Genomic DNA, 25,345 nt, shown 5'->3' with positions numbered 1-25,345 from the left:
AATCAGCTTTTGATGTTCTTAAATGTCTCATCATTAAATACTATTGGATTATATTAAAAGATGAAGAAAATATTAAGTAATTTTTATTTGTGTAAAAAACTAAAAATAGAAAAATAATAATTATAAAGTGGCTTGTTTTCTCCAAAAGAGGTGAAGATACAGCAAAGTACTCAGTAAATGAGAGCATGAGTTGGGGGGGGGAGGTTGGGGGTTAATGGGGGGATGAGAACACATTTGTAATACCTTAACCAATAAAGAAATTAAAGATAAAAAAGAGTAAACATTGTAGAATTACCAATTAAAGTAATAATTGTCGATGCTTAGTGAATGAATCACTCAGAAAAAGTAATCAAATCTTATGAGAATTTAAAAAGCAAGCTACATAACACTTATTCTGCAGTGTTTAATCTCATAAATTTCAAAAGTTTTTTGTAAATATAAATTGTGAAATAATTTCAACATGTCAGGCAGACTAACGGAAAAGCAGCAAAGTTATTATTTATTAAAAGAATGGAACAATGTTAATGCTACTAAATGCATACACTTTCCAAAGCCCAAATTCTTTCCAAAGCCCATCAAAAGCAAGCTAGACTTACAATTAAGTTTCTATTACTTTTGTTAAATTTAAATTTTTTTAATTAAAAATAATCTATGAGCCCACAGTAGTGAGTGAGTGAAAGAGAGATCAAAAGGGAAACTTCTTCAAAGAATACTAATACAATGTAGAACAATGATAGAATATGCACATTTTACAATCCTTAATGGTAATTCAGTCAAAGATAATCAAGTGATGCTAAAATTATTGAGTAAATATGTATTAGAATTGGAATATTTACACAATTTTGAAATCCACATATTATTTACCAATTACAAAGAGAAAATGTTGGAGGGATTTGTCACCTACTCAAGAAAGTGGTCAAATTTAATATCATCAACTGTGGGACAAAATGACATTATATGTCTACTAATGTGATGCTTCTGATGTGAGACTAAGGAATATAATGACCAAGATGCATGAAGAATGATTGGATGCAAAATAGAAAAGCCCTTCATGGCTTTTGGGAGATAATTGGAGAATTTTAAATATGGTAAATATCTATATAATACAAACCTAAGTGACCAGTATGGCGATACGACCAGAATGATCGGTCGCTAGGATGCACACTGACCACCAGGGGGCAGATGCTCAATGCAATAGCTGTCCCCTGGTGGTCAGTGCACTCCCACACAGGGAGTACCGCTCAGCCAGAAGCTGGGCTCATGGCTGGCAAGGGCAGTGGCGGTGGCAGGAGCCTCTCCTGCCTCTGGCAGCGCTAAGGATCAGCGAGCCCAACAGTAAGGAGGAGCGAGCAGGTGGGCGGTAAGGAGTGAGGGGTCCCAAACTACGAGAGGGATGTCCAACTTCCGGATTAGGCAGACATCCCACGAGGGGTCCTGGAGTGTGGGAGGGCGCAGACTGGGCTGAGGAATCCCTCGCCCCAGTGCAAGCATTTCATTCCTCTAGTTATGGAACAATTGTAAATTTTCTTGAGTGTGATAATGGTGGTGTAGTTATGGAAAAGATAGTCCTCATTTTAAGAGCTATAGAAATATTGAAAGGTGAAGTATCATAATGTCTGTAACTTACAGACAGAGAGATAAAGCCAAGGTGGTTAAATGTTGACAACTGGTATATGTAGGAAAAGGATATAAGGGGCAGGGCGGGCTAGAAGAGGCCAATGGGGGGGGGGCGGGGCGCGAGGGGGAAGAGAACATATATAATAATTTCAACCATAAAGATTCTTTTTAAAAAGTGCACTATGAACAAAATGATAATTTTATAAGTTGTTTGGATAAACAGCATCTTTATTCAATGGAGATATACAAAGAAACAACGTGAAAACAATAAAAATCTTTTCTAAATGTTCAGAAATGACCATATCTATAAGAAATAAAATAGGCAATGGAAAACCTTACTCTTATATCCTTTTCCTACAGTCACCAGTTGTCAACATTTAGTCACCTTGGCTTTATCTGTCTGTAAGTGACAGACATTATGATGCTTCACCTTTGATTATACATATTTTATAACTTTTCAACAATGACTGTTTGGCTTTAGTCATAAGATAAAAAATTAAAACAAAATACAATTGAGCAGGTTATTAGATTTTTGATAAATACACATGACTTTCCCAACCTTAATCCTCGGCTAACTATGTCATTTTATATTAAGCCTCAACTTTTGCAGTGTACTTTACTACAAATAAGTGCAACTCCTATTTATGACCACCTAAAGACACTAAGCCTATTTGAGTTGCAGGGAATATCCGGGCAATTAACTCTGCTAAGAGAGCAGAATGAATGATTTCTGAGATGGAAAACTTCTGTTGGAAGAGATGCATAATCCGACAGAGTAAAGCTAAATGCCTTTGGAAAAAATTACAATTTTAGTAAAGATAATATTTCTCTGCATAAAATAAGGTGCAGTATTGAGAAATCAGTGGAAGTAGTTTTTAGTGCTAGAAAATAATGTTTTCATGACTTTAAAAAGAGGAAAGTTGGGGGTGACAATGCCAAAATTCACAGGAACCCTGCAACATTTCCCCACCATTATTTAGAAATAAAATTAATAATACATTTGGATTCACTTGTACCTAAGTTAAATGAATTAGGTACTCAGTTAATGAAAATCAGGAAACATGAGCAGAACATAATAAATAATCAAATCATATTATTACCCTTGTTTACTGGACAACAAAAACTTACTTCACTGGCTTAATTTTCACACTCTCTTCTCTGTCCCTGGGTGAATAATGTGCCCTCTCATAGAGTCTGAAGAAAGGCAAGTTCACAGAGAAGTGGAACAAGGACCAATTATAAGCTTAATTGCATGTCTAACAGGGAACATAAAGTATCATCAGGAATCTTGCCAGAATTCCATTAAAGGGCTTTGGATTAAGAATCAGGAGACCTGAATTCTAGTCCCAGTTTTGCCATTTAAGAGGCCACATGATCTGAGTCAAATAATTTTTTTTTAAAGTGTCCTCATTTATAAATAGAGTACAGTGGTCCTCATTGCTACAATTCTCTAAATTTACCATGCCTTAAATAGGAATATGCATATTCAATGTATTTTTTCTTTGTTATTTTCTTCCCAAACCTATTGAGATCTCATCCTACAATGGCAACTCCCCTAGGAATTAGATCTAAATGGTAGAGAGACTCTGGATCAATTCCCAAGCCATCGACTACCTCCCACTTTCTCAGGATTATATGGAGACCATATCTATAATAATAAAACTGTAATATGCTAATTAGACTGGATGACCTTCCAGACGAAGCCGGGGCTGTGAGGGAAGCCCAGGTCCTGGATGCCTGCCAGCAGCCAGAGGGAAGCCTGGGTCCCGGGTGCCAGGGGGAAGCCAGTGCCAGCAGATGGGGGAAGGAAGGCCTACTCTTGCATGAATTTCATACATCAGGCCTCTAGTCTATATAATAAAAGCCTAAGCAACTGTTACGGCGGAACGACCAGAATGACCAGTCACTATGATGCTCCCACAAGAGGGAGTGCCATTCAGCCAAAAGCCAGGTTCACAGCTGGGGAGCGCAACGGCAGTGGCAGGAGCCTCTCCCACTTCAGCTACAGGTGGACATTCCCTTAGGGGTCCCGGACTGCAGGCCGGGATGAGGGACACCCCCCCCTCCCCCAGCGCACAAATCTTATGCACCAGGCCTCTAGTTAACAATATAGATAGTTTATATCTAAGGTGTTAAACTGGTTTACTCCATAGAAGTATATTGTGATGAATGTATATGTTCAAAGGAACATGTTGGTTCACTCGATTCTTTATTCAAATCTAATTTTTGAGCTCAAGAAAAATGAATTCTTTTTGTTTATAAAAAGGAGGTAGAGCCAACTCTTCTTTCAACTTTTCAAAAATTAGAGTCAAAATATTGCAAGTATAGTTTAAGCCCAACTGAGCATTGCAGAAATTCTTTGTATCTTCTTCAACATAGGGCTCCAGTATTACACTTATTGGTACTTCAATCTATTTTCTCTCTAAATAATTGTCTCTGTTTGTCAATATGAAACAATCTTTATTTCATTCCCTCACAACAGAATGTTAACCTATAAAACTTTAAAATAACTACTATTTTACAGTTCCTAAGTTTGGACAAGATATTTAGATTAATTCTTTCTAAGCTTTTTTAATTGACTAGGACTTTTGGAATTACCATTATTACATATTTCATCATAATTGTATATATCTTCTTTAGGACAATTAACTATGTGTATGCTGCCTATTGTTCACTAGATTGTACAACAATGTCCACTTAAAAAAATTATTGATTTGAGAGAGAGGAGAAGAAGGAGGAGAGGTGGAGGAGAGAGAAACATTGATTTGCTGCTCCACACATTTATGCATTCACTGGTTGATTCCTACATGCACCTGCTCAGGATGGAACCCAGAACTTTGTCGCACCAGGACAACACTCCAACCAACTGAGCAACCCAGCAAGGACAACAATGTCCAATTTTAAAAAACATTTAAAAAAACTATTAAAAATCAGTTTATCTGCCATAGTGTTAAATATTTTCTTTATTTAAAAGAAAAACAACATTCTCTTTATTGACATTATATTCCAAACCTTTTTAAAGAAAACCAGTATTTCTAAAATCAGTTGTTTACTTCTATTACTAAATTAGAATTATTTTTGCAAATGGTAGTACATTTTTATTGAGAGATTGTTTTTCTATCTTATTATACTTTTTAGGCATTAATTGAAGAATAGTTCCATAGTTGTATAAGGGAAATCAAGCAAAATACTGTACAGTGTTTTTTAAATAAATTAGCTACTTTGCAATAAAAACTGTCATTTTTTTTCCTATAAAGGGACAAAATTTAGGGAGATATAGAGGACATTTTAACATTTTACCTAGAAATACCAAATAACTTCTAGTTCCTAATAAACAAGATCTTCAATAATGTCATTCCTATTTCATAAGTGCTTATAAACTGGTCAGAACATCTGATGTTATTTTCTTATCCTCGAAATGCACCAGGAGAGAATTATTGGATAGATTTGCTATAATTCACAGGTGGAGACCACTTTCAATAAGTTTAACAATGTGCATTTTGTTCCAGATAATGGTTTTTCAATTTGTTATTCGACAGAAAAGTGAACACTTTTCAAAATTACAATCCAAGCAAAAATCTACCTTGGAAAACACTGTCTAAATGCTTTGTCTTATCTATTTTTTTAGGAAGTTAGGTTAGGTGCAAATGAGGATGCTAACAAAATGTCTTGTCCTGCTCCCACATTTTGGTAAACAATAATACATTTATAAATTGTCAATATCTGGCTTATAAACATACCCTTTAACAATGTGCTGCCTTTTCTTAGACACAGCTGCAAAACTGTAAGTTAAAATTCACTTCTCTCACTTGCCAAATTAATAATAATATTAATGGAGTTATAGATTCTTGATTGCAAATAAAATTTGTGTTTTTTTCCTGGTAGAAAAAAAGTTGATTTGCTCCCTTAAAATGAAAGGATCCTTACTTTTCACATTTCCTTGGCTAATAATCATGGGAGAAGCTGGAATCTGGAGTCCAGGGTTCTCTTTCCAATTCTCTTACTGTCCACAAGGGCAGACATCTTGATGTAGTAATAACTACCCCATCTGTCTTGTTCACAAGGAGAGCACTGCACAGTAGGCAAAGCCAATGAACTGCAGGATGGCTTTCTCCTTCTTCCCCTTGCTGCATATTTTATGGCCTTTAATGTGGCTTCATTCCTTCTTAAAATCATTCTCCAGGCAATTTGACAGATGGAACTGCGCGCGTGCATGCGTGTGTGTGTGTGTGTGTGTGTGTGTGTGTGTGTGTCCGCGTGCGCGCGCACTTATATGGTATTTTCAAAGCAAGAACAAAACTGCCTTTTCAAACAGTCTCCAGTTAGAACTCCATAAAGTAGTGCATGCTTCTGTTGTTTCTTTCTTTTTTGGGGGGGCGGGGGGTGTTTTTTGGTTAAATGGAAATTTAACATATTTCCAAAGAAACCCTGCCAAGACATGTAAAACATTAAACTATTCTATTCATGATTTTTAAAAAGAAATAAATAGAGGGTCCCATGTATTCTAAAACTAATAATAAAACCGCCAGTGTTCACACATCCCAGGTGATTGCTAGAGACATTTGAGTTTGCATTATGAACCCCGGATCATAAGGATGCAGGGTGATAAATGTGGTTGATATGATGACATAAATGCATGTTGACTCAAATCTCTCCTGGGAACTATTTTACCCCGTCCCCATACTCAGAGCTGCTGTAAATTAATAATCGCCAAAATGATGAACAGTTTTTATTTAACCTTTTTCTATATTCATGAGCATATAATTACAGTAAGATTTCATATTTATAATCATACTATTTATGTAGCATCTTCTAGTTAAATGTAAAGGCCCAGATGAAATATGTAAAACCAGACTCTTCAATGCAGTCAGAACCTTGCAGGGATATATCAAGTCTTGGCTTGTAATTTCTAAATTCCTTAACTTGGAGCTCTCAGGGGGAGCCTCTTTCCTAATGGTAACTGATCTGGAAAAGGCAATTCTGTCCACTATGGTTATTTGTCATAAACATGCATTAATGAGGGTGGCTACAGGAATGCACTTAGGCCTCCATCTGCCTCTATAGTATAAGACAGATTAAGAGTAACAATTAATAAAGAACAGTAAAGGGGCACATAAGTCAATGAAGTATCTATCTCTGAAGAAAATCTGTCAGTAAAGGAGTCAGCTGGCAAGAAGATGGTGGTGGGGAAGACTTTGGAAAAGAAGATTAGTGGCTGCAATAACAAAATCCCTTACAGCAAAGTATTTAAACAGTAGCCTAGCCTTTCACATTCATTTTCTCCACTCTCTGCTGGGACGCTGGGCCGCACTCTCCAACCCAGGTCCCTTGCAGGAGGAAACCATTCACTCTTCCCGCTGCTGGAAGGTTGCCTGCTAAAGGCCCATGGGTGCCTCCTTCTCTGGGCACTGCCTTTTGGTAAAGGAAATGATCTCACCTAGGTTACATTCTCCAACGACTGGTTGATGTTGATTTAAAAGCCCAGGCACCTTGCATCACTTTGGCTTTATTCTGCAAGGCTTTCCCAGCTGGAGTGCTATCCATAGGCTCTATCGAGGCCTCTGTTGCAATCTCATCATAGTTTAATTTCTCTCCCTACCTGACACTCCCAATAATCCTATCTTTATCTCAGAGCTTGTTTCCAAGGAACCCAACCTACAGCACACCAAATTCCTTAATCTACACTGTTGTGTAGCTCTCTCACAGACACCTACAATGTCTTAACCACCAGATTCCATGAACTCTTAGGTTTCTTTGCAGCTTTTATTTAACTGTTGAGCCATTTTTTCCTCTAAGTACCCTTTCCTTGCTTCCGTGAACTCCCTTTACGCTCATCCTCTTCCTGCCTCTCTGTTATTTGTTATTTTTGTCACTGGAGGATATTTTTTTCCACTGAGTTTTAAAGAGAGTAGAAGGGAGCGGGAGAGACAGGGAAAGAAACAACAATGTGTGAGAGACTCTTCGATTTGTTGCCTCCCTTATGTGCCCCAACCAGGGCTGGGAATGGAGCCTGTAACCCAGGTACGCACCCTCGACAGGAATCAAACCCGTGACTCTTCAGTCCATGGGCCACTGAGCCAAACCAGCCAGGGATAAAATATTTTTTGTATTTGTTTATTTTATTAACCAAGTTTTTTGGTTCTCTTCTGACCTGGCTTTGTATTCTTTCTTGGGAAATCTCATTTACACCCTTGGCTTTAGTTCCCATCTTTATGGTAAACCTCCTGAATGCACATCTTAAGTTCAAATATCTGTTCTTTGCTATAAAAGCTCACTTGGTATTGTTCCCCGGATATTCCCTGGCTGTTGCTGATAGCCATTTTCCTAGCTGCTACCATGAGCCCCACCATCTACCCTTCACACTATGGCCAGAGGTGTCACATTCAAAGCAACAGTACTGATGGCTATTGTCATTGTTCGATTGGTGTTGCTTTAATAAGGAGTTGTTTTATCTCCATTTCATAAAGCTATGACTGTGTAGTTTCACAATGGTGATAAAATTGTATGATGTTCGCTCTGCCTAGTAATGTCTTTCATGCAAACTTTTTCCTCCTGGTACTACAGTAGAAAGAGAATGGTTCTACGAGTCACATAGAAATAAATTGTGCTACTGGTTTTCCCTATAGTAATTAACTGTGGTAATCGTGTAAAAATAATCACTCAACAAACTTCCCTGCAGTTTAGAGTCTCATCTCTGTTATAGTCGTGTCGTAAGGGCCAAGTGAGAAAAATGTTTGTGTAATGTACTTGGATGACATAAAACTTACTCAATAAATGTCAATTTCCCTCCCTTTGCCTTTCTTTTCCTCTCCAGGTCTGGTTTCAGCTATGATTTAAACAACTAAACTCAGTTCCTAATTTCAGCTAGAAAGTGCTCAACTAGCCCACAGGTAGGAACTGGGCTCAGGGTTCAGCACAGGAAATTGAGGAATTAAGTCAGATGAAGATAGCAGCATTGGAAAACCTTTCACCTGGCATCAGAACACCTCAGGCAACAGAAGCCAGGTTGCTGGCTCATTCAGAGATACCCAAAGCAGATCTGGCCAGGAGCCTGTGGTGTGCAGCTGGCATTAGTCTCTCTCTGCCCAGTATGGCCTTGAGAGTCAAGTACTGTTGTGTCCACTTCCCTGATTACCTCTAGCTTCCTTCTCATATGATCGCTACTTTGTGGCTCAACCAGCCTTCAATGACTTTCTTCCCTCTCATAATATTTATAATCCTTAGACAAGCCGTGGGCAAACTATGGCCCGCAGGCCGGATCCGGCCCGTTTGAAATGAATAAAACTATTGAAAAAAAAGACTGTACGCTTTTATGTAATGATGTTTACTTTGAATTTATATTAGTTCACACAAACACTCCATCCATGCTTTTGTTCCGGCCCTCTGGTCCAGTTTAAGACCCCATTGTGGCCCTTGAGTCAAAAAGTTTGCCCACCCCTGCCTTAGACACTAAAGTTGCATATTGGCAATACAGGACCTGAAGAATTGTGTCATTGATTTCATTCATTAGATTCTGAATGCCTGTTCACATAGATGGCACCTATAACATGTACAAACTAGTCATCATTTTTAGGTTATTGCTCATGGAAAATACATTATTTTTAATTTATCTCTGAATGTCCAGCAAACACAATTACTGATACATTCTCAGTAGAATATGCACTTGGGCACTTGGAGGTGATTTGTGGTTAGTTTTTTGTTTTTTTTTTGGAAGCCAAAAAAACGAATAGATAATTATTTGAAATAACAGTTTAACAACAGCAAGTCTCCATAGTATATTGAAAAGATTTTTTTTTACAAAAATTCAATAACCACACAGTTTTGTAAGTTTTGTGGGTCTTTCTGCCATTCACAAGTATAGACCTCTGGGCCTTTTCATCTCAAAAGAGAAATGACCTGTTTTAGATAATTGAAAGGAATCTGAAGAGGATTTTCACTTTTATGAAAAAACTGTCATTACCATAATAATGTAAATCTTTCATAAAAGTGAAGTGGCTTTCAGAAAGCAGGGGATACTCTGTTTTATGCCACACGGGCCTTTACAAAAGATGTCACAGGAACATTCTATTTTGGGGTGATAGAGATAAAAACTAAAGAGGAAGTCTTAAAAGTCATGTAAACAACAACAAAAAAACAGCTTGATTAAAAATAGGCACGGGAGTGGAATATACATTTCTCCAAAGAAGATATACAAATAGCAATAAGCACATGAAAGGATGCTCAACATCACTAATCATTAGAGAAATGCTTATACAAATCATAATGAGATACCACCTCATACGTATCAGGATGGCTACAATAAAATAAACAATACACCAAAACACAAAGTAACAGGTGCTGGCCAGGATGTGGAAAAATCAGTTTGCTTATTCGTTGTTGGTGAAAATGTAAAGCAGTGCATGGTCACTATGGAAAGCAGTATCGCAGTCAGTCCTTAAAAAATTAAAAACACACCTGATGGCCAAGCAATTCTACTTCTGGGTATTTATCTGAAGAAATCCACATTATCAACTTGAAAAAAATATATGCACCCCTAGGTTTACTGAAGAATTATTTACAATAGCCAAGCTTTGGAAATAACCCAAGTGTCCACTGATAGACCATTGGATAAACTATGTTGTACATATATGCAGTAGAATATCACTTGGCCATAAAAAAGAAAGAATCTTACCATTTGCAGCAACACGGATGGACTAGAGCAGTGATGGCGAACCTATGACACGCGTGTCAGAGGCGACACGCGAACTCATTTTTTTTGGTTGATTTTTCTTTGTTAAATGGCATTTAAATATATAAAATAAATATCAAAAATATAAGTCTTTGTTTTACTATGGTTGCAAATATCAAAAAATTTCTATATGTGACACAGCACCAGAGTTAAGTTAGGGTTTTTCAAAATGCTGACACGCCGAGCTCAAAAGGTTCGCCATCACTGCTCTAGAGAATATTATGCTTAGTGAAATAAGTCAGACAGAGAAAGATTACCATGTGATTTCACGTATATTTGGAATCTAAAGAACAAATTAAATGAACAAACAAAGCAAAATCAGACTCATAGATACAGAGAATAGTCTGATATTTGCCAATTTGGAAGGGTAGTGGGGTCTGGGTGAAAAAGTTTAGGGATTAAGGTAGCAACAAAACAAAAATAGTATGGGATATAAAAGTACAGCATTGAGAATATAATCAATATTGTAATAACTATGTATGGTGCCAGATGAGTACTAGACTTATCAGAGAGAATAATTTCATATATTATATAAATGTCTAACCACTATGCTATGTAGCTGAAATGAATATAAAATAATATAGGGTATCCCCCAAATGTATACACACTTTGAATAATTATAAAGGCAGTATCTATTAAATATATTTCATTGACAAAATTGAGCTATTAGCTGTTAAAATGTGTATATAATATTTGGGGACACCTGTATAGAATGTCAACTGTAACTAAAAATAAATTAAAAATAGAATTATTGTATAATCCAACAATTCTACTCTGGATATATACCCAAAGAACTGAAAGTTGAAATTCAAAGAAATATTTATATACCCATGTTCATAACAGTATTATTCACAACAGTTAAAATGTAGAGGCATACCACATATCCATCAACAGATTAATAAATAAAAAGTGTGGAATATAGCCAAAACCAGTTTGGCTCAGCGGATAGAGCATCGGCCTGTGGACTCAAGGGTCCCGGGTTCGATTCCGGTCAAGGGCATGTACCTGGGTTGTAGGCACATCCCCAGTGGGAGATGTGCAGGAGGCAGCTGATCGATGTTTCTTTCTCATCGATGTTTCTAACTTTCTATCTCTCTCCCTTCCTCTCTGTGAAAAATCAATAAAATATATTTTTTTTAAAAAGTGTGGAATATAGATAAAATGTTATTCGTACTTAAAAAAAAAAGGGAATTCGCAAGACACATGCTACAATATGGATGAACCTGGAGGATATTATGCTATGTAAAATAAGTTAGTCACAAAAAGACAAATGCTGTACAATTCCACTTATCTGAAGATCTTAGAGCAGTCAAATTCATAGAGACAGAAAGAATGGTGGCAGTCGGGGGTGGAGGAAATGTTGTTTAATGGGTACAGAGTTTCAATTTTGAACAATGAAAAAAGTTACAAAGATGGATGGCTGTGATGGTTGTACAACAGTGTGAATGTACTTAATGCCACTAAACTGTACACTTAAAAATAGTTAAGATTGCAAATTTTACATTAGGTGTATGTCAGCAGAATTATAAATAATCTTTAAAATATTTAAAAATAATTTAAACAATAAAACAAATAATTATCAAAGGAACACCAGTAAGACCAATGACATTTTTAACAGAAAAAAAAATGGAAGCTACAAGACATTGGAATAACATCTTTGAAGTACTGAAAGTCTATAACCAGTAAAAATTATATTCAGAAACAAAGATGAAATCAAGAATTTTCAAAGAAATAAAAACTATGAACATTTATTTTCAGTATACTGACACTAAAAGAAATAGTAAAGAGAGTCCCAAATGGGGAAAAAATATTCCCAAGTGGAAAACAGATATGCAGGAAAAAATGAAAGACAGTGGAAAAGGTAAATATGTGGGTAAATATAAATGGATCTTGACTGTACAAAATAATAACAAATCTCTTGAGTGAGGGGTAAGAATCTCTAGATACATGTGTCACAATAAGAATGATAAAAGATGGAATTAAAGTCTCCTAAGATTCTATTAATATCAGGTTATTGTTAAAACTAATATCAGGCTATTTGTTTAATATATTATGTTAAACCATAATAAGTCAAGGATAAATGTTGGAATCTCTAGAGTAACCATTAAGATCAATTAAAGAATATATATCTAATAAGTTAATACAGAAAAACATAGAATAGAAAAAAAGAATTGAATTAATCCAAAATTCAATAGAAAGCAATAAAAAAGAGAAAAACAAACCTAATCAGATAGGTTATTAAGAGAAAATAAAGAGTAACATGATAGATATAAATCCAATTATATCAGCAAATAATTACAAATGTAAATGAGTTAAATATTCCAAGTAAAAGATTAATATTACAGACTAGACTTTAAAAAAGTCTATTATATGATGTTTACAAGAAATCATAAATATAAGAACACAAGAAGACTGAAAGTAGAAGGCTGCAAAAAGAAATACATGCAATATACAGGTGATGTATCATAGAGTTGTACACCTGAAACCTATATAATCTTATTAATCTTTGTAACTCTAATAAAGTTAATTAAAAAAACACATGAACATATTAACTAAGAGAAAGCTGGCAGTAGTTTTACTAAGAACAGAAAGAGTAGAATAAACAAGAATAATCATTAGAAATAAAAAAGAACATTTCATAATGAGAAAGTGGTCAAACCATAAAAAATGTAAATGTTAATCATTATATCATTTGGGTGGCTTTTCAAGCAACTTTCTTCATTATGCTTTCATACATTGGTTGAAGTTTTTACAATAAGCATGGATTATATAACTGAAATAAAGCAATAATGCTATTTTTATTGTGGACCAAAAAAAAATAAATAAATAAAGCAGTATAAAGACTTAAGGGTAATCTGTTTCTAAATAAAAAGTCTTAAAAGAGATGTTGGCTATTCTGCCCTAGTTACAATCATGAAAATTAACTCTATAGTACCAGGGAAAGAAAAATACTAATAGTACTAATGAGAATCAGGTGGAAAATCTCACATAAAAGTGTTACACTTGCTCAACTGGTGTGGCTCAGTGGTTGAGCACTGACCTATGAAACAGGAGGTCGCTGTACAATACCTGGCTGGGGAACATGCCCGGATTGCAGGCTCGATCCCTAGTAGGGGGCATGCAGCAGGCAGGTGATTAATGATTCTCTCTCATCACTGATGTTTCTATCTCTCTCTCCCTCTTCCTTCCTCTCTGAAATCAATAAAAATATATGTATTTTTTTAAAGAAAGTTTTACTTATTTTCCTCTTAGTCTTTTGTTTATTTAAGGATTTAGAGATGGTCAAACAATTCTGAGTGTACTTGCTGCAAGACGGTAACAGTACTTTAAAAAGAATTTAGGAATAATCCACAGGGAGAAAAGCATTCATTCTTTCATTCAAAAATATCTTATAAGTTCCTACTATGTGCCAGGAACTATTAGCACTGGATGGATGGATGGATGGATGGATGGATGGATGGATGGATGGATGGATGGACGGACAGGTAGACAGGCACATCTATGCCCCCAGTTTTTGACAGAGCTTATTAAACCTTTGTAAATTCCTAAGGGATAAAGGTACTAGCAGAATCTTTTGTCCTAACATTTGGTCATTGATGCCAGTTCCTGACACAGGGTTCCTAAATCTCTTAGAGCTTCTTGAGTGATAAGAGTGTCTTTTGTTCTAATGAGATGACTCTGGCTGAACTTCTGCGTGGGTCATGGTTGGGAACTGGTCACCTGAAAAACCAAGCCATAATTAGAAGCTTGGAATTTTCAGCCCTACCTCCTATTCTCCAGGAAGGAAGAGGGACTGGAAATGGAGTTAAAAATTGGTCATGCCTACATGAGTAATCCGCCATAATATCTCAATAGTATGGGATTCAGAGAGCTGTCAGGTGGTGAGCATGTCCCCATTCCAGGAGGATAATACAGCCCAACATCTCAGGGACAGAAGCTCCTGTGCTCCGAACCCTACCAGACCACATATCTATTCATCTGGCTGTTCATCTGTATCCTTTATCATGTCTTTTAATAAACAGATAAATGTAAGTAAGTTTTCCCTGAGTTCTGTGAGCTGTTCCAGCAAATAACAGAATCCAAGGGGAGGAGGTCATGGGAACCTCCAATTTGTAGCCAAGTTGGACAGAAGTTGTGGGTAACCCGGAGACCTGCTACGTGGGTTTGCCATCTGAGGTGTGTGTGGGTCTTCTGATGTGACTGAAGGCTTAACCTAGGAGATCTGATGCTTCTCTAGGTAGACAGTGTCAGAATAGAGTTAAATTGTAGGATGCCCAGCTGGTGTCACAGAAAATCGGTTGTTGTCTGAAGTCTTGTGGGTGTGGTAGTAGTATGAGAGTAAAGGAGAAACACTGCAGGAGGACTGGGATCTTCCTAACAAAGATGCAAATAGAGTATTTGTCAGCCGGCTGAGGGAAATCATTTATGAGATGGCTGAATGAAGTAATAATAGGGTAAATGTATTTGACAGGATTACCTAGTAATGAAGATATCCTTAACCAAGGTACATTCAATTGCATTAGCTATTCAAATTATGGGATGTTTTAGTGTGATTGCAATAGAAAGATATCCTGAGAATAAGTAAATCTGACTTGTTAAATCTGGTTTAAAAATATAAAACCATCCGAAGATAAATCTGAACAACATAATTCTATCATTGGGCTTGATGTAGGAAGGAGATAAGGTAAAGAATAAAGTCACTATATTGAAAAGGACTCGTAAGTCCGTCTGGCCTTCAAAGTTAGATGCTCTTCATTAGGGCTCCCAATGGCTGACTAATTGTGATGCCCCAAAGCTTTTGCTCTCTCAGTCATATTTCTCCTAGGTTTTTCAGCAGCATTTAACAGTTAATGTCTATGAATCTGCCTGCTTTGTTGTTATTTTTTTAAAACAAAACATAAACACTGGAAGCCAGTTGTACTCTTACTTTTGACTACTGCTCAGTGTTTTTGTGGTTCATTCCACTTTTGATGATTGAATATTGATCCTAGGAATTGTACCTGTGGTAATGTTCCCCTTCCCCCTGTATATGCTTTCTGCCTGATTACATTCTGGTGGCCTCAATCACTATCTGTATTCAGATAAATTAAGTCCATATGTCTTCTAATCCTAGAGCTTCAGTTCTGAATTTCCATCATCCCTGTGAGATACCCATTTTGCTTTGCCACAGGCACCTGAATTTCACTGTCTAAAGCTAGCATTTTAATATCCTCTGCTGAAAGTTAAGTGCTCTTCTTTTAATATACCAGATCTTAAATAATGGGATCCACGTCAAGCTTCTGTAGAATACAGTGAAGAAGGTATTTCTTTCAAATCAAAGTCCTGTTCAATATCTCTACTGCCGCCACCTTAGTTTGACTCTGAAATTGTCCACCTGGATTACTGACAGCATCAATTACCTGGTCTTCCACCACCAGACTCTCTCAACAGTCTACCAGATGTTTCTCCTTTTTTCACTAACTCTTCTTTTAAGTTCTTCAATGCCTTTTAAATTATGATCTTCATTTCCTTCTGAGCTAAAATTGATGTTGGTTATTACCAACATATTTCTAAATACATTTTTTTAACAATTTTATCTCCTTTATTAGAAAGATAATCCAACTGAACTATTTTAAAAGTCTTAGAATTTTGAAAGAGCTTTTGCTTTCCACTGCCTCATAGTGCAAGCTTGTATCACTGTATAACAACCCAAGAGAAAAACTCTAAATTTATAAACCAGATACATTAAAGGCTAGTAATTTACATTATAATGATCCTTCTCTATTGAACCATTACTTAGCATTCTTGTTATCAAGATATATGGCTCCAATAGTATGAATATTTATAAGAGTTTATATGTGAGGTACTTATTATCCATGGCGTCATTTATAAAGCCGTAAAAGAAGACAGAAAGGGAAGAAACTTCTGCTGGCTTATATAATTCTTTAGGGACTGTACTGTTGAGCAATTGAAACACAATTTTAAACATTTTTATAATTAGAGAAACTTCTACTATTATAGGATTTTTAAATATAAATATAAAATGTACAATTTCTACAATATTTTTATTATAGATAATGCCATCATTTCTTATACAGTACACTTCTCTTTATAAATATATTTTAATCATCATTACCACTGAAAATTCTTGTTAAATTAAGAACTAACTGTGTTAAGTTTTATCTAAAAGGAGGGTGGGAAAGACAGGATGAAAGAAGGTGAAGAGAATAGTCAAAGAACATATATGCATAGCCCATGAACACAGACAATGTGTGAGGGCCAGAGGGAGGGGAGGGAGGGATTTGGGTGATAGAAGGCAAAGGTGGGGAGAGAAATGGGGGACATCTGGAATAATACCAACAACAAAAATTTTTTTTAAAAAGATGTATGTTATGTATCTATAAATGTATTGGTGTGTGTATTAAAATATGTATATCATGTGTATATAAATGTATCAGTTTCTTAATCCATATCCATGAAAGATTTGAGGTAAATACTTTCTAAAATCTTTTAGCCTTAACATTCTATTCTATTACGATCTTCAAGATACATTTGGAGAAAGAATAAACTCCAACAACTTTAATGTGAAACAATGAATTTTTCAAAAATGTTTTTTTTTCCATTTAAATAATCTTATTTACCCTTCCCACGTTCTTAAATCTTCTTCTGAATCCACTCATCCAAACACTGCATTATTTCATTACTTGAAAATGTCAGTAAGTACTGATAAATGGAAAGATCCTGCTTTGTGTCTGGATTTCATTTGATAGCACCTTGAAATTTTGAAATGTAACCTTCAAAAGTGAATGTAATTTACTTTACTCTTAAAGTATGGTTATAACATAATTTCTATTAATGGTTTATGAGAAGAATTAATATATTTACATAGTAACTAAGTATGTCATGAGGCATAGGGAGAGTCTTACTCTTTTTTATAAAGAAATATATTGTTGAATTGGGGCTCTAGAAATAAGACCTGAGAGAGGATACAATATTTAAACTTATCTTTATGATCAAAATAATTTCATTAATATTGACAGAAAATTGTTTTCCTGAAATTCATAGTTACTCTTTTCTTCCTATTTTTGTAATATAATATATAGTTAACACAAATATTACTAAGTGTAAATTTTAAATTATGACTATTTGGTTATTATAGAGTAAAATTCTAAGAACACTATGGAATTCTACATATTTAAGCATAGCAAAATAACATAATATCTACTTGCTAGTTATTCCTGTCTCTGCAGACTTCTAGGTTGTGACCACTTTGACTTGCATTTTTTTCATGTAGCGGGCTCCTTTAAAAAAAAAAGAAAATTTAAAAAGTTTTAATTAACTGTATTTATAAATTGACAAATACATCTAAATGAACATAATAAGCAAGAATGGAATGTGAAGAGCTTACTCAGATGTTCTTCTAATCATCAGGTTACAAATCCTCTCAGAATAATTCCGCAAACACTACATTTTAAATATTTGAGCTGTGAATATATATATTCAGGGTGGAACAAAAGGATGATATTATTTTCCAATATTCCTTTTTAATGCAACCCTTCAATAGCAGCAAGGAAAATTTTTTGTATAGTGATTTTCCCTCCCTTCTTGTTTTATTCCTAATAACTAAATAGTAAATGAGCAATGTATTTTCCTTGTTTTTAGAAATTATAAAAGCAGAGTTTCTTTTAAAATATTTCATAAATTGGATTTGTACAGGTCTGAGTTGCCTTTTCTTCTAATTATTCTGAATAAATAAAGTTGTATGTTCTCACTGTTACACCTTAAAAGCTGATGTGGTAATTCCTAGTGACCATTAAAAAATTGCTTTGACACTGGCACTATTATATGTTTGTATATTCATAGTTTAATGTGTTTCCTATATTATAATCATACTAATTAATCCTAAAATAACCATATGTGTTTGTAATAATTAAATTTATTTTAGAAAAGTCATTTCCAGCCCAGCCAGTGTTGCTCAGTGATTGAGCATCGACCTATGAACCAGGAGTTCACGGTTCAGATTCCCAGTCAGAGCTCATGCCTGGGTGCAGGCTTGATCCCAATTGTGGGTCGTGCAAGAGGCAGCCAATCAATGATTCTCTCTCATCGTTGATGTTTCTATCTCGCTTTTCCTTTCTAAAATCAATAATATATACATAATACATTGACTTCCATGAAATTAAGATATCCATATTTATTTAGAATTTTAGTTTATACTCTATGCATTTACCAACCATGGTTGATAGAGGAAATAAGAAAAAAACTATACCTTGACATTACTTGTTTGAATATTTGAAGTAAAGCCTTTACATTTACAAAGCCCAAGAATCTCTATATACTAGTAGTTACTAGTCAGGACTCCACTTATTAGTGGAGGGAACCTCCACTTATTAGTGGAGCAGAGAAGTATCTAGTCCATGCACAGAGTCAGGCACTGCCTGGTGTGTTTTAGGAGTCATAAAGGAAGCTTTATTGTTATACTTTAGTGCAATTTTCTAATAAAAATTTTAAAAGGGGAGTGAAAGAACCAAGAAAATATTCAAGATCTGCTTAATAAAGTCAACTGTATATAGTAAAACTTAGTTACTTTTTTTTTTTTTACCTCTCCTTGAAATTAGAAATTTTTTTGGGGAATAAAAACTATACTAAAATATTAAATAGCAATTAAGATGCTGGAGATTATGTATTTAATTGATGTAATTTTTTACTTGTATAAAACACATCATCTTAGAATAAATAAAGCTTAGCAAACCATGTGTTTAGGCTGAAGTAATTTTCTGATTACAAATGCATTATTTTTTTAAAATTTTGTTTTATTGCTTAAAGTATTACAAAGAGTATTACATATGTCTCCTTTTTTTCCCTCCTTGACCTTCCCCTGGCCTCCCCTACCCCCCAGTGTCTTGTGTTCACTGGTTATGCTTATATGCATGCATACAAGTCCTTCGGTTGATCTCTTACCGCCGCCCCACCCCCCCGGAACCCAACAAATGCATCATTAATATGAAATAGAAATTAACTAATTTTTGTAGTTATAAGTATTCTTAATACTTTAGTTTTTTACTTTTATACTAATTTAAAAGCGATTTTCACACCTCCATTATAGTGTTACATTATAAAATGCTTACAGTCCACAATATATTATTCTGAATGTTTTAGAAATACAAAGATACAATCTGATTAAATACCACTTGATATAGACTAGGTCTACAGATTAGAAAACTGAATTAATCTAATTTAAGTTGTTTATCTATAAAATAATAATTAATTTTAAGTATCTCATAAGCAGTTTCTTTAAAAATAGAGTTCTGTTAAAGAAAACCACAGGCCCAAAATGGAGTCACATGTGCTATAAAGCCCATCACACGGAACTTAGACTTAATACCTGATCTAATTGCAGTCGCAACCTTCTGCAGGCATATAATTGGTTGGTCTGGAATTTTTGGTCAGCACCAGTGAGGTAATTTATCATGACCCTCTCCAACCACAATCCCCGCTTGCAACGAAACTGAGGCAATCTGCCCCATCAGATCCAGCCTTCGTCAAAGGGAAGGTAGCCTGGCCAGAAAAAATCCTTTCTTTTCTTTTGCTAATAGCATTCTTGTCCTGCCTAGTTTCTACCTATAAAAGTCTTCCATATTTAAACTTCTTGGAGAAACTCTCTGTTTACTAGATGGGATGCTGCCTGACATGAATCGCTCAATGAAGACAATTAGATCTTCAGATCTGAATTTTTGTTCTTTAACCATTCTTAATAGCCAAGCACGATCCTTAGGAGAATGGTTGTTTTTATATTGTTTTATTGTAACAAATGAAATTATAAGCTGAAAATATATGATTTCAGTACGCAAGAAAGTGATATATATGTAAAAATAATTTATCATAATATTGTTTTATGCTATTTTGTTGCTATTGTGTTGAAAATAAAAAAATGCCTCTTCACTTTCAGGGAGACTCTATTCAACACAATGAAAGAAATATATATCTTAATTTAGAACAATAAATTAATATTATTGTTATATTATTATACTATTACTATTATACTACACTATACTGCAGTATACTATATTATAATAATAAATGTTATATTATTATATTATAATTATATGATGATAGTATAATATATAGTGATGTTATTTTTAGGATGAGTAGACCTGCTCTTGTTCTTTGCAAATCCTTGGTATTGATTCCTGCCATGGCTAGTGCAGTATACACATTCTTCAGAGAATGAAAAGAATGTTAGGACAGGACACTCCTTTATACACAGTTTTGTGTTTTTTTTTAATTTAAGAGACCTAGTCACAGGTAACATCACATTTTTAAGGCTATTTTAAAAGGGGAGGGGGGAAGAGGGAAAAGAACCTTTGGTTATAATAGAGATGAACATACCAGCCTTGATGGTTCCCTGTTACTAAGTAATATGTTAAAAAATAAATGGTCAGGTGTTATTTTTAGTGCTATAATGGTTCATGGTATAGTTCCTGGGTCTCCACATTGTTGTCCAATATTTATTTATTTATTTTATTTTACTTAAATCTTTATTGTTCAGATTATTACAGTTGTTCCTCTTTTTTCCCCCCATAGTTCCCCTCCACCCAGTTCCCACCCCACCCTCTGCCCTTACCCCCCCCCCAATGTCCTCATCCATAGGTGTACGATTTTTGTCCAGTCTCTTCTTTCACCCCCCACACCCTTTTCCCCCTGAGAATAATCAGTCCACTCCCTTTCTATGCCCCTGATTGTATTATATTCACCAGTTTATTCTGTTCATCAGATTATTTATTCACTTGATTTTTAGATTCACTTGTTGATAGATATGTATTTGCTGTTCATAATTTTTTCTTTACCTTTTTCTTCTTCTTCCTCTTCTTAAAGTATACCTTTCAGCATTTCATATAATACTGGTTTGGTGGTGATGAACTCCTTTAGCTTTTTCTTATCTGTGAGGCTCTTTATCTGACCTTCAATTCTGAATGATAGTTTTGCTGGGTAAAGTAATCTTGGTTGTAGGTTCTTGGCATTCATCACTTTGAATATTTCTTGCCACTGCCTTCTAGCCTGCATGGTTTCTGTTGAGAAATCAGATGACAGTCGTATGGGTACTCCCTTGTAGGTAACTGACTGTTTTTCTCTTGCTGCTTTTAAGATTCTCTCTTTGTCTTTTGCTCTTGGCATTTTAATTATGATGTGTCTTGGTGTGGTCCTCATTGAATTCCTTTTGTTTGGGGCTCTCTGCGCTTCCTGGACTTGTAAGCCTATTTCTTTCACCAGGTAGGGGAAGTTTTCTATCATTATTTCTTCAACTAGGTTTTCAATATCTTGCTCGCTCTCTTATTCTGGCACCCCCATAATTCGGATGTATGCTTGAAGTTGTCCCAGAGGCTCCTTAGACTAGCTTCATATTTTTGGATTCTTTTTTCTTTTTGTTTTTCAGATTGGGTTTTTTTTTTTTTTTTGCTTCTTCGTATTTCAAATCTTTGACTTGATTCTTGCTATCCTCTAGTCTGCTGTTGGAACTCTGTATAATATTCTTTATTTCAGTCAGTGTATGTTTAATTTCTAGTTGGTGCTTTTTCATATCCTCGAGGGTCTCACTAGATTTCTTGAGGGTCTCACTAGACTTATTGAGGGTCTTACTAAATTTATCGGCGGTCTCACTAGACTTATTGAGGGTCTTACTAAGTTTATCGGCGGTCTCACTAGACTTATTGAGGGTCTTACTAAATTTATCGGCGGTTTCTAGAAAATTCTTGAAAAACCTTATAAGTGTGGTTTTGAACTCTATATCCAGTAGTTTGTTTTCCTCCATTTCTGTCATTTGTGACCTGTTTCTTTGTCTCTGCATTTTTTATGCTTCACTGTGCTGATAGAGTGGCTTTCTGTGCTAGGTGTCCTATAGGGCCCAGTGGCTCAGCCTCCCCAATTACCTGAGGTGGACACTCTTGGTGCACCCCTTTGTGGGCTGTGTGTACAGTCTTGTTGTAGTTAAGCCTTGATTGTTGTAGGTACACTGGGAGGAATTGACCTCCAGGCCAATTGCCTGTGAGAATCCGCTGTGTCTGCAGTGGGAGAACTTCTGTGCTGGAGACACCCTTTTGGGGCAAGACTTGCTTCAGTGGGGCATTGGTGCTCACTGAATCTGCCCTCTGAGTGTGTCCCTTATGGATCTGCGGAGTTGTAATCTGAATGGTCCCACTCTGACCACTGGGTACACTGGCTCTTGGATCTCTAAGGAGGTGCTAATTTAGCCTCTGCCTGAGGCTACCCAGCAGATCTGCGGATTCCTCTTCCTTGTTTGGGGTTTGGAGGTGCCCAGATGAGGCCCAGCTGTGAAGCAATGCAAGCTGCTGTGGGGCCTTGGGCCTTCTTTTGGAAGTTCTGGGTCTCTCTGACCCAGCTGCAGTTTGTTAGGTAATCTTCAGATTCCAAAGGGCCAGGCCTTTCATATGCAAAAGCCTCTGCACACAGCTTGGGTGGGGCAGGGTCTCAGGGAATCAACAGGGTGGAGCAAACATCTATGGCTGCTCCTTAGTCCTGCCCTAAGAGGCCCCGGGTCTCAGTGTCCCGGTAATCACTGCAAGCACCTCTGAGAGAAAGCCACCCTGAAGTTCTGACTGATGCCAGACAGTCCAGTTTCTCCCCGTGTGAGTTTGGGTCCCCAGAGACTCGCCCTGAACTGGAGTTCAGAGTAGTTGGGGGCTTGTGACTCCCTCCCGATTCAAAAAGACAGCAGCGTCCTCAGTTACCAGCCCTTTTCACATGCGCCTCCGCACCTCTGCACTTTACTTCCACACCTCCTCTGAGTTTCAGTGTGCTTTTCTCTTTCCTTCTAGTTGTAGAATTTCCACTCAGCCAGCCCTCTTGTGGTTCTGGATGATGTCCATTTTGTCTTTTAGTTGTATTTTTGAAGTAGTTGTGCGAGGCAGCAATTTCTGGTGTTTACCTATGCAGCCATCTTGGTTTCCTCTCTGTTGTCCATTTTAAAAGACTTATTGGGAGGACCTTTGGAAAGGTCCTTTGCTTTGGGCATAACCCATTTGTGGTACTTCTGGTTTCCAGTATTTTAGTCCAACATCCTTGAAATATAACCTCCTGACTAGTTCTTAATTGTATGTAAATGATACCGTCCCCTCCATCCCCCCCCACCCCCCACACACATCATTCATTGTATGCGTTAGGTGAATGCTAATTCCCACTTGCTTGCCCTCCCTATTGCAGCCCTTTCCTTCCTGCACTTTCCAGACCTTTCTGTGGCCTAAACTGAATTTAACCCCAGTTTGACCTGCCTCTTTTACTTGCTACTCAAAAGCAGGAAATACATATGAAAAGTCCTTAAGGCATAAGTTCCTACTTAAAAACCTGATCTCCCAGGGGCAAGGACCTGTTCAGATATGCTGCTAATCAGTGTTTATCGCTCTGTAGCCACCGAAATATTTAACAAGTATTGCTGCGCCACTTGAGATATAGCTGCACATTAAATGGGCCAGATTAGGATGCCAAGCACTACAACTCCCAGCTTCACATCTTAATTATAATTAAATGAGATTGCCTAATGTGAGTGTTTAAATGTTCATTAAAATTAACCTATCGAATCCAGAGGGCACAATGAACACTCATGTTAATACTAAAGTTTTAGATTTAGGTTTCCAACTACGGCATAAATAAAAATTCAGGGGATTTGAAATGTCAAGGATGCTTTGAAATAGATATTGAAATGGCTAAGAACTTTAACTCTGTCTCATGTTTAATGTTCTCTTAGCATTTTTGTGATATGATTACTAATAATCAGTGGCTATTTGATGCTTATAATTTTCTAGGAGCTAATGAAGTACAGGCACTGCCTATCAAAGAAATTTGATGAGCACTAACCCAAGCAGAAATTATGATAGAGAACATAGTTAGGCTGAATGATAAGGTTTAGGGAAATTTTAAATAGTAGAGTCTATTCATTATTTTAGAATGAATTTCACCACAGCCATCCTTAGCCAGCGGGAATCTACTATATTTTCAAGGTCACCAGTATCTTCAGAAAATTCATGCAGATGCCAACCTAAAGAATTATGGTAGAATGGCTTTCCAGGAAACATGAGACTATACACTCAACACTGGGTTTGCGAGATCAGGGCGGAGCAAAGGTTGACTTTGCAGTATGCACTGTGGGACACTTAAACTTAAAGGCAGAGCTTTAAAGTACATGTATGAAGACCATTAGAAACTAGAGGGCAAAACAGAATTCCTAATATCAGACTAAGGCCTTCGGGGTATATAGCCTGTGAGAGCTCTGGGAACAATATGAATAAGCCCCTAGAAGAACTTGTCATTGAGGGGCAAAGATCCAAAGCAGATTTAAATATAATGTAAGACATTATATTTGATATGATAAGAAATAAGTGTGCAGAATGTACTGTGAGAACCGGAGGAGGTTGCACACAGAACAATCTGGAGTTTCATGAAAGGCTTCTGACCCAGTGATTGGTCAGTATCTTGGATGACCCAAGCATTTTATATACTTTGTTGAAAAACCAACAAAATCAATATCCATAAGTTTCTTCAATGTGTGTGTTTTATCTTAAGGCCAGTAAAAAGACAGGAAAAAAATGGCAGAGCTTTGTGGATCACTATAAGGCTTCCATTGTTCCTTGTACATCTACTCCACCCTCCAAATCCTTTACACTCTACAGCAGCGGTTCTCAACCTGTGAGTCGCGACCCCTTTGGGGGTCGAATGACCCTTTCACAGGGGTCACCTAAGACCACCGGAACACACATATATAATTACATATTGTTTTTATGATTAATCACTGTGCTTTAATTATGTTCAATTTGTAACAATGAAAATACATCCTGCGTATCAGATATTTACATGATGATTCATAACAGTAGCAAAATGACAGTTATGAAGTAGCCACGAAAATAATGTTATGGTTGGGGGTCACCACCACATGAGGAGCTGTATTGAAGGGCCGCGGCCTTCGGAAGGCGGAGAGCCGCTGCTCTACAGGGCGCCGGGAGGAGTAGATAA

At 36.3% G+C, this 25,345-nt stretch overlaps 1 protein-coding gene across 5 annotated transcripts in view; it reads right to left on the bottom strand.

The window, feature by feature from the left end:
* LRRC7 (leucine rich repeat containing 7) overlaps positions 1–25,345 on the bottom strand; it is a 479,490-nt gene that overhangs the window by 343,156 nt on the left and 110,989 nt on the right. For 4 of the 5 annotated variants that reach the window (XM_036352078.1, XM_036352079.1, XM_036352080.1 and 1 more), the window contains exon 3: positions 17,550–17,625. The exons of the other annotated variant lie outside the window; for it this stretch is intronic. In XM_036352078.1, coding sequence (XP_036207971.1) covers position 17,550 — 1 coding nt within the window. In that variant the 5' untranslated portion in view covers positions 17,551–17,625. The remainder of the gene's footprint in view (positions 1–17,549; positions 17,626–25,345) is intronic. 5 annotated transcript variants of the gene reach the window in all.

This window comes from Myotis myotis, unplaced genomic scaffold (genome assembly GCF_014108235.1).
Source record: "Myotis myotis isolate mMyoMyo1 unplaced genomic scaffold, mMyoMyo1.p scaffold_m19_p_2, whole genome shotgun sequence".
Taxonomy (NCBI): domain Eukaryota; kingdom Metazoa; phylum Chordata; class Mammalia; order Chiroptera; family Vespertilionidae; genus Myotis; species Myotis myotis.
This window is presented reverse-complemented; position numbering and strand designations above follow the sequence as displayed.